The 15,965-nt window shown below is 38.9% G+C and overlaps 1 protein-coding gene across 5 annotated transcripts in view; it reads left to right on the top strand.

Annotated features, from left to right (window-relative positions):
• Positions 1-15,965, top strand: part of ankfn1 (ankyrin repeat and fibronectin type III domain containing 1) — a 75,215-nt gene that overhangs the window by 21,236 nt on the left and 38,014 nt on the right. For 4 of the 5 annotated variants that reach the window (XM_057358069.1, XM_057358070.1, XM_057358071.1 and 1 more), the window contains one exon: positions 10,876-10,913. The exons of the other annotated variant lie outside the window; for it this stretch is intronic. In XM_057358069.1, coding sequence (XP_057214052.1) covers positions 10,876-10,913 — 38 coding nt within the window. The remainder of the gene's footprint in view (positions 1-10,875; positions 10,914-15,965) is intronic. 5 annotated transcript variants of the gene reach the window in all.

Here is a 15,965-nt window from a genome sequence, read left to right as displayed (position 1 = left end):
ATTCCTGACAGGACTTTTTTTAGGGCTGTTTACCTCCAGACGTCTGTCATACATTCTGTCCTCGCTCCTCGATGGTGCGACGGTCTCTGGCAGCGCCTGCTGGATTCCTGCGTGTCTGTCACTGTAATCAGATGGCCAGACTCATTACGGGGTCCACTTAGTCAAACGCCGCCAAAAGAAAACTCGCCTTTTCTTTTCATTTGGCAGTGGTCTAGATCGACTCGGGAAAGTTTTGGTGCCCTCTGCGAAGGGTTTGCTTCATAAAAAGACCATAAGAGGGCAAGCTTGCCTTCTCGTTACATTGCCAGAGCTGAAGACTAGCCTGAGGTGATGCGCGTGGGTTGAAAACGCTTCAGAACCGCTTTGCACCCAGACGTCGTAAGAGTTTGGATAACAATGAGTAGCAGCCTAGTTTGAATCTTTGGTTTCAGATGTTTGCGATTGTCTTGTCTGTGTGGGTGGAATCAATTTTGCAGCACATTAGGAATGAAAAGAACAAGCCGTCTTATCAAGTCATGGAGAGCAAAATCAGGAGCTGTACATTTCATTTACAGACACATTTGAATTGACATAAAATAGTGATATGAGAGTATAACACAATAGTGATGTATAAAGTAAAAGGTATGTGAGTAAATGGTTGATTGAAATTGTTTAAAGACAACTGATCAGATGGGATAATTGATGCTTTTACATGAGGAAGAAGCTAATAATTCACCCAAAAAGGAAAATTCTTTTATCATTTTTGTCGCTCCAAGCCTGTATGACTTTCTTTCTTTTGCAGAACACAGAAGATATTTTAAAGAACATTGGTTACCAAACAACATTGGTCCCCATTGACTTCCAGTGTATAGACACAAAACCACTGAGACCTTTTTCAAAATATCGTCTTTTGTGTTCTACTGAAGAAAAAAGTCATACAGGTTTCGAATGACCTGAGGGTGAACATTTATTTTTTGTATGACCTATCCCTTAAATGTAAATGGCAGTTGATGAGACTTGCTCATCCGATCTGTGTGTATCACACCAGCAATTGTAGTAAATTAGTGTAAAAAACTGTTTTAACATTTATAGGTTTTTTATTTTGATATGCATTTTCAGTTTCACAGTTTCATTTTTTGACCTAGTGTGTCTGGTTTGGTCGGTTTGCTTTTTGGTTTATCACTAACATTTTGTATTTAAATTGACAGTGTTTTTAGTCAGTGATTTTCTTATTCATATGAATATGTAGAAAAGGTATATACATTTTGGTGACTGAAAATGATCAGTCAAAGAAATGTTGACCAAACGCTTTTTGACTTCATTTCTGTTCGTGTGGTGTATTTAAAATAGTTAATATTTCATCACGTTTCAGTATATGACAATGAATTAAGCAAAATTTGCATTGCAACATAAAGCACATTAATGTACAGCATGCAATTAAAGGTCCAGTGTATGAAGTTTAGCGGCATCTAGTGGTGAGGTTTCGAATTGCAACCAACGGCTCACTCTGCCCCTCCCTTTCAAAGCACTATGGAGGCTGACAAAGAACAGCTTCTTTGTCGAAGGAGATAATGTATTTACGAAACGCGCTCTGTAAGTTTGTCCGTTTAGGGCTACTGTAGAAACAACATTGGGGAATTCCATGTAAGGGGGCCCCACGGTGTATGTAGATGGAATTTGCCTATTTAATAATATGGCGACAGAGACAGGAAGTAGGGAAAAACGTTTTCCTGTCACACTGCTGCCATAGCCATTTATTCATTCATTCAGCTTGTTTTCTCACAGGCATTCATTTTATTTACCGAAAGCAACAGTAGCATATGTTGTCCGATTTGTTCATGGTTTACTGGGAGATGCAAAAATAGGGAAAGCAAACATTACAAAAACATTGTTTTTCGAGCAATTTATTTATTATCAAGGTCTGATATATGTTAGACAAATCATAATAAAGGGAGCGCTACATGTCCAACTGCTTCAGGTCTCCGCAACTGTTCTGTGAAGTGAACGGAGCTAGAGCATTGACCTGACAACTCCGGGATTGTACACGTCACGCTGTGAAATAGGTCTATAGCTCATTCTAAGATAATAAAAACATAACGCTTCATTATGTAAGGTCTTTATACACCTCTGAAGACATGTGTATTATATTGCATTTCTGTCAAGAGATCCCCCCCAAAAATTACACACAGCACCCCTAAGCCAGTTGGCTCTCATCTTCTGCTATATATTATCATCTTAAAAGTGATATCACACTTGCACAACACATTTTCGCAAAGTCTCTATGATTCACCTTGATAACACAAGAATTGCCCATAATCACCATGAGGAAATGCTCGTGTTTATCACACCAGGTCCGCACGACAGCACCCTTATGAATAATGAAACGGCAAAATTTGCTAATGTGTCACAAAACGCCCGCACCATATGAAAGCCGGTTGTCACCTAGACATATAAAATGGTTGCGCAGGCCATGAATTTTAGCAGTCACTTAATATTGCTGCCACAGGACCTGGGAGCTGCCAGGACCGGGCTGCCAGGGGCATCGCCACAGCCCCCTCTTCCTCCCAGACCAGAAGCGAGATCTGGGCTATGAATGCTAGCATTGCTCCCCTAATTGGGCCTGGGAGAGGTTTAACAACCATGCTACAGTTTACTCTACTGACAAATAGAAAAATAAAGGCCTTGTTCAAATTAGCACAGTGAAGTGAGAAGTTCTAGAAGCCCTTGACTGTCTTGGCTGTCAGCTCGAACCTGCCCAGCTTAATCTACAGAAAAAGGTTATTTGAGTTCATTTCAAGCTGTTTGCTTCAGCCACTATATCCAGAGCTGAAAACAGACCCTTGAGTATGATCCCTTAAGCTCTTACGAACAGGGTCAAGATGCAGAAGGCATTTTTGTGCAGTTCAAGGGGCAGATTAGATAAACCGGGCGTCCGTAATGACCCACCAGCAGCAGAGCTGTTTATGTGCACTCGTGTTCACTATGAATCTTAAAGAAATAGTTCACCCAGAAGTGATCATTTTGTCATCCTTAATTCTCCCTCATGTCATTCCAAACCTGTATGTGAATTTTTCTTCGGTGGAGTAAAAGAAGACATTGGAGAAATGTCTCAGTGGTTTTATCTTCATACAGTGGAAGTCAATGGGGTCCAATTTTGTTTGGTTACCAACATTCTTCAAAATATCTTAAATTATGTTCTGCAGAAAAAAGAAAATCATATAGGTTTGGAATCACATAAGGGTGAGAAAATGACCTTTAAAGGGATAGTTCACCCAAAATAGCAATTATGTCATCATTTACTCATCCTCTTGTCATTTCAAACCTGTATGACCTTCTTTCTTCTGCAGAACACAAAATATATTTTTAAACATTTTGGTAACGGAAAAATGGCGTTACCCATTCACTTCTATGGACACAAAACAAGTCGATGGGTACAGCCGGTTAATAACATTGTTTAAAATATCTTCTTTTGTGTTCATACGGGTTTGAAATGACAAGAGGGTTAATGAATGATGATAGATCATTTTTGGACTATCCCTGACTATCCCTTTAATGCCTGAACTACGTCTAATATATGGAAATTATTGAAATATTGCACATGTGCATATCGCAATGGTTTGCAATTTCTGAATACTTCAAAAGTAATATAGCAAGATCATCAGAAAGAATGTGAAAACCGTTATTGTAGATAAATAATTGTCAGTTTTTAAATATATTTAATTTAAATGCAAACTTTTTATTAAATATTGTATATCACGTACCACATTTTACTTCAATAATGCAACCCTAGGCTAAACCTTAGATAAATCAGTCAAAGTGAATTACAGTATTAATAACAGTAATTTACAGTTATACACCTCCAGATCACACCTCACGGGCTGATATTATGGCAACGCTCACGCTTGCTTTTAATTTGTCCAATTACATGCAACGCAGTGCAGTTGCTTTTCTCTGTATTTGTTTTTTTTTCACAAACGTGTCATGAAAAACATGTACATTTATTAATTAAGCGCTAGATGCTTTATTCAAAGCAATTTACAAATGAAGAATGCCACAACACGAGTGCTTCATCCCATGTCATTAAACACAATTGCGTTTCCTGTTGGCTTATTGTCTCATTCCACTCTAATGCACCGCTGAAGAGAAGTTTTACAACATTTTGTCACTCCAAAAACAGGATTGTTCAGTGTGTTGTGAAATGGAGAATTGGAGAGGGTTTTGTCTGACGTGTTTATGAAGGGAAAAGGCATCTATCCGTAAGTCTGCAGTGAGTGCCTAAGACCATGTATGCCTGTCTAAGCTGATACTTTGGGGTGGTGAATGCTTTTGTTGCCTGTCTGTCATTGTGTGAGATTCAGACGTGAGAGTGTTTGTTCTCTGCATTTATCTGTGTGGCGTATGCGCAGCTGTGACCCGTTTTCTGTTGTGCGCTGGGACAGTGGAGGTGTCAGAACACCTGCTGTTTTAGTTTGAGCTTTCAGACACCTGATTTGTAGGTGATGCCTTATGGGTAAATGGGTAGCTATAGTTCTTTTAGCCCATGAAAGGAATGTACTCTTATGAGAATTTCATTTTTTTTATTAAAATATTTAAACCTATCGTATGCCTTCCATTTTCTGAATATAGCACGGTTCACATGGGTTACTTTTGTGATGTTGTGGTCGGTCGCTGTGTACTGTCATTGTACAGAAAGATTTCTTTAAATCTGTTATATTTGCTTTTAGCCCTAAATACTCTTTTTTTTTTTAACGTAGAGTTTTAAATTTCTTTAAATTAAGTTTCACCTTGCTGCCAGTACAGCTATAAGTCGCTAAGATCGTTGTTTGGTTTTATGTCTGCATGAACAAATTTGTAGAAACCTGTACCTTCGGTCTCTGTTTTGCCAAAGGCAGTATCAGCTTATTGTCTTGGTGCATGTTTAAAGCGATTACAGCCTTTCCAGGCTCCTTTAACTCACACAGATTGACAGCTGTCACCCTTGAACCGATGTATTAGCCCAGGAGGTCCACTGACATTAAAAAACAGGCGCAGACGAGACCAACCCCGCCCCACACTCCCAATACAGCTTCCTGAGTGTGACATTAAACCAAAATCAACAAGCTGTCGATAGCAATTCTCTCTATTAGAAATCTCAAAGCCACTAAGCTCAAAGCGCTGGCCGGCTGACATTTGCTGCTCGCCGTGTTCACATTTTCACACGGTTTTAGAGTGCTCTATCATTTTTGCTGGTCTGCGTTTGATCTGGTTGTTAAAGACGAGTGGGACCAAAGTCTCTTTAAGGCTGTCTAGTTTTTTTATCAACAGCTACCTTCCTGAAATTTTGTTAAATAGTTTTCATTTTTGGGTGAACTATCCCTTTAAGCTTTCAAAATGCAAATATTTAAAAGATCTCTGACATAAAATCTTGTCTGGTTTTGGAAGGTTGGCAACGGTATCCTCAATTAAATATATAAAAGACATCCTTTGTTTGCATCTGTTCACAAAATTTTTATGCAGTGTTGGTGCTCAAAGAAATCCTCAATCTTTAGAAAATGAATTACTGACTGTTCTGCAGTCAGTAATACAAACATACATGCATGTTTATTAAATTAAATTTTATGGGATCCAAGATCATTTTCGAGTGAGATCCTGATGATAAAAGTGAAATATAAACCAGTTAACCTAAAGAAAAATCTTTTAAGTGCTTTGAATGTCGGGTAGAATGAAACTGTATGGAGGTAAAAGTACTATTTGTTTTGCATTGAAAATGTAATTGAGAAGGAGTTTGAGTATTTGGTCGCCGGTCCATTGCCTCCTAGTTATAACTGTCATGATCCGTTCCTTGTCAAGAGATTTCTAGTTTTGTGGACTGGGTCGTGACGGTGTCTTTGTATTTGTTATGTTATGTGTGGAAGCACATGGCCTTTGTTTTTTTTGCCTTGTGCCATGTGCTCTTTTGTCTCGAGTCTTAGCCACGCCCCCTCGTTTCCCCGTCTATCTTCCCCTAAGTGTTTCATTCCCTCCACCTGCCCATTGTTATTATCTCTGGTTTGTTTCCCCTATTTAATGCAGGCTCTACAGTAACAAAAATAAAAAAAAATTAATTAACAAATTTAGGAGCACAGTCAAAAATTTAGGCGCACAGAAAATGGAAGTTTTTTTTAAGAAACAACATAAATTTGGCACCGTATAGCATGCACAAAAATGATAAACTAAGCTTATTGGTTATTATTGATTATACTTATTGAATGCCTCATTGTGATTGGCTGGCGAACATTCTAAGTGTGTGCATTGTTTTTCAGGAAGTTCACATCTATAAAGGAGTTCCAGATCTGTCAACCACAAAGAAATGCCACACAGAAACAATTATCCGGCGCCCAACAAGGGTCAGTTATGCCAGACACCCCCCTCCAAACGACACCTGATGAAACACTCACGCACACTCGCACAGCCACAGACTAACATCACCTCAGAACCGAAAGTAAAAAGCGGCACACTAAATGGCGCGTTAGCGTATTCTCCTTTCTCATAACGGGAAACGCCGCTCAGTTGACTAGCATAAAATGCAGTCAATCGCAGTGCGTAATGTCCTGTAATATAAATGGAGGCACATTTGGGAGTCGTAGTTTCTTAATTTGATTGTATTTAAATGGGTTATGATAATACTACATAAGTACACATTATGTCTGTACTTATATAGCACCGTGGTCCTGTGAGGCACGGCATTTCATTCCACTGTATGTACCCACATGTAGCGCAATGAACTTGAACTTGAACTTGAGTTTAGATCGGATCGAGTCGCTCCAGTGCGCCTAAATAGTTTTCACGGTCGCACAGACTTATTTCCAGTCGCAAATGTGACTGAAATGGTCGCAGTGTAGAGCCCTGTAATACCCTTGTGTTTGCCCCTCGTGGGAAGTCTTTGTTTTGAGTTTGAATTGTGTTTTGCCTAGTTTGATCTGTTTGCCCCATCGCAGGTTTTTTGTTTATTAGTAAAGAAGTTTTTGTGCTCATCTGCTGTCTGCGACTGGGTCCTGTCCTTGAGAATCCTGAAAAAAACATTCTTTATGGGATGTTTACACTCTATCAGATATTGAGGACCAGTGTGTTAAAATCCAGCCGCGATGCTTGCAGTAGTTTGTAATGGAGTATTTGGGGAATTGGATGTCAGTTTGTTTCATGCAATTACCCTGTTAATGATGGTTGTCATTAATCTCTATCTGATCTCATCACAAGTCTATGTGTGCAGTTAAACAGTGCTCGTGGGGGATGCGATGCCTCTTGAATAGACTGACGACGTTTCACACTATGAGCTTTGGTAGGAAGTATGACTTTGGTTACAGACGTCGATGAGTTTGGAACAGAACATCATGTACCACACACTGTGGCAAAGGGTTCCATGTGTCATCTTTATTGGAAACGGATTATGCTTGTTTTTAACATCACAGCTACATGAGTCACATCATGCAATATGTGTTCCTTCATTATGTGAAAAATGTTTTTAATGCCTTTTGAAAATAGTTTCAAGGCTGTCAAGCTTTTTGTGGCATTGAAACTGGAGAAGGCATATCATATCAATATGATACAATTAATATTCTGCAATTTTTTACAAAATTAATTATCAGATTAAAGAGAGAAAAAATAAATATTAGGGCTGTCAACGTCAACGCGTTAACGCATGCAATTAATTTTTTTCGGATTAACGCGTTCAAATATTTATCGCAATTAACGCATTAATCTGTTTATTTTGTCATCCTTTGTCCAGCGTTCCATTATATAATCACTTTCTTATTCATGTAAAGGCGTTTAAACCATTTTAGCGTGATTTGAAACAGTTACTTTGACTCGTTCAGTGTAGATAAACAGATACGGCACAATTCAACGCGATAGCGGTCCCGTCTGGTGTATACAGTCACAGGCTAAAGGCTGCGTCAGTGAATTTCTGTCAGACAGCGCACCAGTATTAAGTTCTCTTTCATGCTTGAATGAACAAAAACACACAAGATAATGCCAGAAAGTCCATTTTGCACATTTTGTCTAACATTTTCGTAAGCACAGATTTCAACGTTTTAAATAAAGACCTAAATTAATTCAAAGAGTTGTGAAACAGTGGCGCCCCCAGGATTTTTTTTATGGAGTGGCACAAAGGGGCCAGTACAAATCTTAGGGTGGCACAATTCAAAAAATGTATTATGCCTGAAAGAGTTTTGGCATTGCCATTAATACTACTGGGAGAATATAAAGTTATTACTAGTATTACGATTTACTAGAGCCAAATAGAAAAAAGTGACTCCACATTTCAACTGCAATTACCCTCATGTTTATTTGGAGTGCAAATTTAAAAGTTAAAAAGAGAGTAAAGTACAAAAATATATGCTTAACCCCTGACATAAAACTCTCATTACTGTTGCAGTACATTTCAAGAAATGTGCAATCTTGCATCTCCAATTCAAAAGAAAATTATGGGGGCCAATGATGTTTTGTTACCAACGTTTTTCAAAATATCTTTAGTGTTCTGTATAAGAAAGTCATACAGGTTTTAAATGGTGATTAAATGATGAAAGAAATGTAATTTTGGGGTGAACTATCTCTTTAAATCGTATTGTACCCACTTAAGTAAAACATTGAACTAAAAGTATGTCTCTATTTTGCTTCAATGGCAGCCTGTACTCAAACTTTCATGAAAGTTTGTGCAAAATCTGATTATCTGTTTTATTTCAGGATGTATAAAACACAAGGTCCCGAAGACCTTGTGTTCTTCATTGAAATTCATTGAATTTGAAATGTTTATATAAAGGGGTTAACCATGTACAGTAACATTTGCTGTAACATTTTAATGACCTAGATTTTCTCAAAGTCTTGAAGCTTGTCAATATTTTCTCTTCATTTTATATGTGGTCAGTGTGGTGTTAGACTTTGAGTACAACCTTGATAGGTTTGTGCAGCTATTGAATTATTGAGATGTTTTTTTAAACATTGAATGGCAGAAGCACAGGCTGTTTCAGGTATGCTTTGCACGACCTCAGATAATGATTTAATGATTGCTCATTTCCTCTGTTTGGTTAGGATAGGGGAGATTGTTTTGTGGATTTGGAATGAGAAGATCTTTCTAAATCATATTAAGCGTAATTAAGCATTACTTTCATGAGAATTTACTTCATGGTCTTATTTCTTTAAACCAATTATGCATGTAAAGTGAAGAGCAACTGTGTGTATTTACGGTACATCCATACAACAGACAAGACAATATTATTAAACATAAACTAAGGGTGCGTTCATATTTGTAGTTCGTTTCTTTTGGTTCTTTTGGTCCGGACCAAAAAATAATAAAAAATTTAGTCCTGGTTCGCTTAGCGTTCAGACTGGCATTTTAACAGCGAACCTAAAGATATCGAACCTAACAGCTTACGTGTAAAGTCGCAACGTAATTGGACAGCTTTTGTGATTTAGATTTTAAAACGGAACTCACCGGACATGCAAAACAATGCTGTGTGCTGGGTTAACATGCTCAGTGTATGCCTGCTCATATGAGGGTATTTTTAGCACGCTGGTAATTCGGGAAGACCTCATGAAGTGTTTAAAGCAGTACCAGGAATTCCTCGGTTACATTCGCAAGCACAGATCTAATAAACACTCCTTTTATATTACCAAATCACTTGATTTTCGGGTCGTATATTGTTATCACTTCCTGTTTTGGTTCGGTTCGATGCCTTTGGTCCGTGTTGCATTCATATTTCAATCGAACCGCGCCAGAGTTCGTTTGAAAGTGGACCGAGACCCATCTTTTCAGCGGTCTCGGTCCGCTTGTTTGGTTCGCACCAGGGTTCGGGTGTCAGCGTTTACAGTTACTCAAATAAACCGCACTAACAGAGCAATCGCACCAGAGTTTGTTTTAATCGAACCAAACATGGCATATGTGAACACTACCTTAATGTCTTGTCATGTTACTCTTTGTAACAGGTCAAGCAAAAATTTTACTAAACGGTTTTGTGTTCTTCTAGCATAATGTTACTTATTATACATTTTAACCTTTGGATGAGTGAAATATGTTGCTAGCTGATCCAGTTCGAGCCCATGTAGACAGCGCTCATGCATGGCTTTAAATGTCAAATGAAAGAATTTGCACATCTTCAAGAAAGGTAATTTTCAAAACATATTCGGTAAAGTTGCTATGACAACAGTGAGGCTGCCATTCCCAAGCGTGAAGGCACTGTTTCCTCCAGCAGATGTGCATGGTGGCTGCATTGATTAATTAGACAATGAAATATTTCTGTTTAAATATATGACATTGTGTTAGTAGAGGGTGCTGATGTTGTTAACTGTTCGTACACAAGTGATGGGGACCACGCCGTACACATCTGGTGCACATACTGCTTTACTTTGATGTCTTCTGTGGACACAGTAATTTATGCATTTGTTTCATGCATTTTTGTCAAGTTGACTTATGGATACTTTAATTCTTTCACAATATGGCATAAAAGTGGAAAAGGCTTCTTTTGTGTATCAAATGATTTCCATTCAAAGTTTGTATACTGTACAAAACATGTTGTGAATCTTGAGGATTGAAGTTTTAAGTATATTGCTCAATCAGTAAGTACTGTCCAAAATACAGTCTCAAAAATTCTGGGTTATTTTCAACCCGTGATTAGGTCAAAAAGGGACAAACCCAACTGTTGGGTTATAATTTAACCTATGCTGGGTCTTTTCAGGCCACAATGTTGGGTTGTTTTAACCCATGGTTGGGTCAGATATTGACATTTTCTAGGTTAATTAAACCCATCAGTTGGATTTGTCCCTTTTGACACAAACATGAATTGAAAAAACCCATAATTTTTTTAAGCACACTGCTGTTCAAAAATTGTCCGTTTTATGCAACACAAAATGTTTCAGTCCCTACTTTTTCCTTTCATTTTGCAGAGTGTTGGAGCCTCTGGCAGATACGAAACCCATAAAAGGTAAGTGCTTTATTTTACCTTCATTAACTTCATTACATTGACAGACGAAAAATAGGGGACAAAATTGAGACAATGAACAGATGTTTTGCTGAACTAATTGTGGTATTACGTGTGGTGTTGTTCACAAATCTAAAATTACCAGTGGAAATAATCTTACTTCGAGTGTGCAGTAGCCTATATTTGGATCAAAAGATGCTTAAAGTAAAAGTTCAACCAAAAATGAAAATTCTGTCATGATTTACTCACCCTCTTGTCATTTCAAACCTGTCTGACTTTCTTTCTTCTGCAGAACACAAAAAGAGACATTTGATGAGATGACAGAATTTTAACTTTTAGGTGAACTATCTCTTTAATATCTTTTTTGTGTTAATAAAACCTTCAAATAAACACAAACACTCTTTATTGTCTTTACCTACTGTACATGTCTTACGAGGTCTTACGAAGAAGTTTACACTTTGTGCTTCAACGATCTGCCATCCACTGCGGTTCGCACCACAATCTGTCAGCCAATCAAAATGCAAAGAGGAGCAAGCATCTACTCCATAGTTTATCCATTCATTATTATCGAACGCATGTCAGTGGTAGTTTGTTAAGAAACAGAAGCAGCCGAAACAGCGAGTGTTACATGTGCTATTATTAGAACGTAATTGGCTGCTCTGGTCACCTGCTTGGGCTTCATTAAGCTGAGCTGGCTTTTTTTATGCCCAGGCAGGCACAGCTCTGAGGTTATTTCTATCTTCTTTGGCCGCTGGCTTATTTATACGTTTATCAATTTATTTGCTGCGGTTTATTTAAAAGCAGTGCAATTCAACAGGAGCTGATTTTTTCCTTTATAAATAAGTCATTCTAAATGTTCTCAGACCTTAAAAGCCGTTACCGCCATAAAAGAAAATAAAACTATAACACTGAGTCAGTCGGAAGTTGCTCTTGTGCGGCGCTCTTTGTAAAGGTTGCGGTGTAATAGCTTTGCAGTTGTCATTCCTTTGATAAAATTTCATTTTACAGTCAAGCTTTGCTCTCAGCTCAACACGGAGGAAAAGCTCTTATGAAATTTTTAAACCGCTAATCTGTGTGTGTTTGTTTGGCTAATAGTGTGTTTTCATGCGCGTTCCTAACAGCTGCAGAGGGAAGCTGTTCTGAATGCTTCTCCCCTCGGAGAGAATCCGCGCTGCCTGCGGACTGAATCAGTGGAGCCCATGGTGTCCATTAAGAAATATGGCACTAGTATCGTTGCCATGGAGATGAAACTCAATGGAAGCTGCGTTTGTGCTTCAGGAAGACTTAATCAAGTCTTTCGGCTTTCATTTCATATAAAGCACAGCCACCTTGTGAGGAAAGAAGTGCCAGATAGCGAAATATTGTTTTGCAATTCAAAAACGTTTTATCTGTTGTGACAATTTTCCATAACATGCATTATGCATGCTTTTATACAGTATAAATACAGAAGAGGCTGAAATTGTGTTTTTGACCAATAAAACCAATCCTGTCAGCATTATGCAAAATATCCAGATATTGAAGGAAAATTGTGCATGCGATGGCTTCACAGATAGAAATAAATGCGAGACCGTCACGATTGCACGTTCATTTCCTGTGAACGATGATAACATCAAGCCAAGTTGACATCTGCTAGATATATGCCTGGTCAGTCGAGACGCTCTGTGGCTCAGTTTTCCTTTACTGATGAATACTGAACTTGACATGAGAGGCTTTATGTCAGTAAAAACAATGCTTTTGATGTCTGAGTCCTGTGACACATTTTTGGAGCCAAAAAATCTTCAAGCTATCATCTGGTTACAGTTCCAACTTTGTTCCATGGTGCATTGTGCTTGCTTAGGCTGATATGAACTGTTGGAGATCATATTTTCGGTATATAGCCGAAATGAGACTGACTCACCGTAGCCTGACTCAGAGTAACTCGAGTTAAGGATGGTTACGTAAAGATCTCTATAATGTTTATATAAGCATGTGCCACACTTGACTTTTATAGTCATAGTCCTTAAACAAGTGCCAATAATTAGGCTTAACAAAATTGGTTATTTAGTCACAGAGAGTCACAGGTTACTAAACTGAAGTATTCACATCTACTTATTATTTATCTGTCGTGTTGCTCATCTTTTAGTTGTTCGCTTTAGCCTAAAGTGACTTGAAATGCACTAGCAGAAGCAGACTGGTTTTCCACTTTTACACCTTGATTTGAATGGTGGATGTTTAAGCATCCACCACTGGAAGTGTTGAAGCTGCAATGCTCTTAAAACATTCATTAACGGATCAACCAGCTGTATGTTTCTAACGCTCCATGGATTTGGACCAGGGATGATAGCTTCATTGCTTGCAATGGCAAAGATTTGCTTTGATGTGCTGTGACACGCTGCTCCCATTTGGTGTAAGCTGCTAAAAAATAAATGTTTTAATTAGAACTTAAAAGGTTTTTCAGCAAGATGCATTCGCAATGAACATGTTCTTTATTAAAGATAATTAACGTGACGTGCTATGTCATGCATTCTGACTTCTTTACACTGTTAAACATGCTGGCTTCTCATGCTTAACATGGTCAACTTGTTAAAAAACGAGTTGGGCGTATGACAGAGTATTTCTGTGTTTGATACACTCCCCCAACTTGTTTTGGAAAGTTTTTTATAAGTCTGGATCCCTGTTTCATAACAGGAATCCTATTCTTTTTATTGGGAGATTCTCCCGGAAAAGCACGCCCACGGCAAGGAGGAAGAAATAGCCTGACCACGCGCCAACCAATGAGAGATAGGAAGACCCACTTATCAAGATTGGCTGCGCTGCGTCAAGATTGGCTGTGCTGTGGGCCTGCAGCTGCAGCCCTTTACTCTTGCGATAGTGAGAGAAGCTGAGGTGTGTTTGTGTGTTCACGGCATTTCAGTGATGGATGTGATATAAATGGTGGTTATAACGCTGGATATTTGCCGATCGTTTGAAACTGATAGATGGCACGGTCCCAGTGCTAAAAGATGCCAGACATGAACTGCACGCGATAAGTCAAACTAAGTGATATGTCTGTGTTTTGTTGGCAATTGGAGCGTACGTGCATAACGTAAAAAACACGAAGGGATTATTGCGATGATGTATTGTGTGCTCATGCTGTAGTTCCGTCCCCGCTGCCTGCCTCCAGCAGCTCATCTTTTTCTGGAAATAATCGTACAGCTGTATCTCTCTTTTATAAATTTGATCAAACTAAATACTCTTCGAAGATACGACGTATGCAATACTACTGTATACTGTAGGTACTCAAGATTAATATGAGATTGGTAGAAACTGCGTGAGTTACCTGATCTTTAATTCCTTTGAAAACCATTTATATACAACAATAGGCAGGGATGCACATAAGTGGTGCGCAGGTGCGCGACCAAAATTAAAAATGCGCTCTGTAAATAAGTTTAGAACGCTCATTTGCGTACTGACATGGTTGAAACCTTTTGATGCACAATCACTGTTTTAGACCGACTAAATGTAATACTGGATAAGATTTCCGTTTGTACTGAATGCTGCTAAATCTACTGATATCTCGTTTGTTCCCGGTGATAACCTGGGTGTAAATTATGAAAAACGGAGTATTGGTAGCTCCGCCTTTGTTGGTTCTGCTTTCGTTACTAGAGAAGCACGGCACGCACTGCCTCTGTGAATGTCCGGAACTGCGCTGCACGTCTACCAAAACACTGCTTCTCTTAAACTTTCTAAAAGGACACTTGTAATTTTGAAGCAGGGTTATCCCCACATTTTATCCGGGGTTATGAAACCCTGCTCCGAAGCAAGGTTAGCACCACTTTTGCAGGGTTAACCCTGCATTGCGGTGCCAAAAGTGTGCAGTGTGAAAGGAAGCGGGGCTAGAATGATGCGACTAAACGCTTAGCATCTTCTTTTGTGTTCAACAGAACAAAGAAATTGGCAAAGCCATTTTTCCTACTATGGTAGTCAATGGTGGCCAAGAATTGTTTGGTTTCAAGCATTCTTCCAACTATTCCCTTCAGAACCCTTGACCGAATGGTTGTTTGGGGAACCAAAAATGGTATAGCTGTGAAGAACCTTTTGTAGCACCTTTATCATTTAAGTGTATAGCAACCTAAATTCATACAGCTTTATTTATTTTTGCAGAAACCAACATTAAATATCAACAACTTCATTTATAGTCACGCATCCAGTCGATGATTCACTGAAAAACCCAGGGCAGGATTTTGGCTCTGTCTAGTGTAGACTTCCCACAGTTTTTCTGTTCATCTCAGTAGCTTTTTTAAAACTAATCGCTGTCCTACATATGTTTTTTTTAGCCTCAGGAATCCAAACATGTTATCCTAGATATAACTGCCTGTAAACCGTGTTTTTTGAGTTTTTCATCAGAATGTTAATAGAACCTACGAGGCTGTTTTCCCGATGAGATGTGCTTCTTAGAATTGTTGCCATGCCTTTTGTTTTGCCAGCCATGCAAATGGAGCACTTAGCCTTGAGCTCCGGAGAGGAGCCGCACACAAAAGCCCACAGAGAGAAGAAAGCTGTTTCACGCTCGTCGTGACTCTGTGCGCTCCCTTCTGAATGGATACGTGCTCTCTTATCCTGTAACTCCTCCTCTGCGGATCCGTCACGAGAAAGCCAGCTGGAAAGTGAGACTTGCCTCGGTTCGGCGATTTCGTGCGGTTGTGTAACAAGCAGTCTTGAGATGAGAGTCCTTGAGTATCAACCAGCACAACCTGTTGCTGATTCTGGTTTTAAGGGCTGTTTTTAGAAACGGCAAATAAAGTCTTAACTCCTTTTGATCTTCTCCATCTACATCACTGTTCACACCTGTTTGCGTATCGTCCTTTGTGTGCTTTGTCATCCTACACCTTAGACTTGTATATTATTACCAGCTGGTCAGGTTTCTTCATTGTGTCTTTCCAGTATCACTTTCCTTTGACTAAGAAAGAGATTCAGCAGTGTTATACCGTGACAGTGTCATTTGTCTTGCTTTTGTGAATTTGTTTCTTTGTCCCTTCGCTGCCAGACCTGAGAAATTGTGGTTATAAGCAGCTATGTTGCACGTAGGAATTCCTG

The sequence above is a fragment of the Triplophysa rosa genome, linkage group LG18 (assembly GCF_024868665.1).
Source record: "Triplophysa rosa linkage group LG18, Trosa_1v2, whole genome shotgun sequence".
Classification (NCBI taxonomy): Eukaryota; Metazoa; Chordata; class Actinopteri; order Cypriniformes; family Nemacheilidae; genus Triplophysa; species Triplophysa rosa.
Note: the sequence above shows the minus strand (reverse complement) of the source record. Positions and strands in the feature narration are given on the sequence as shown.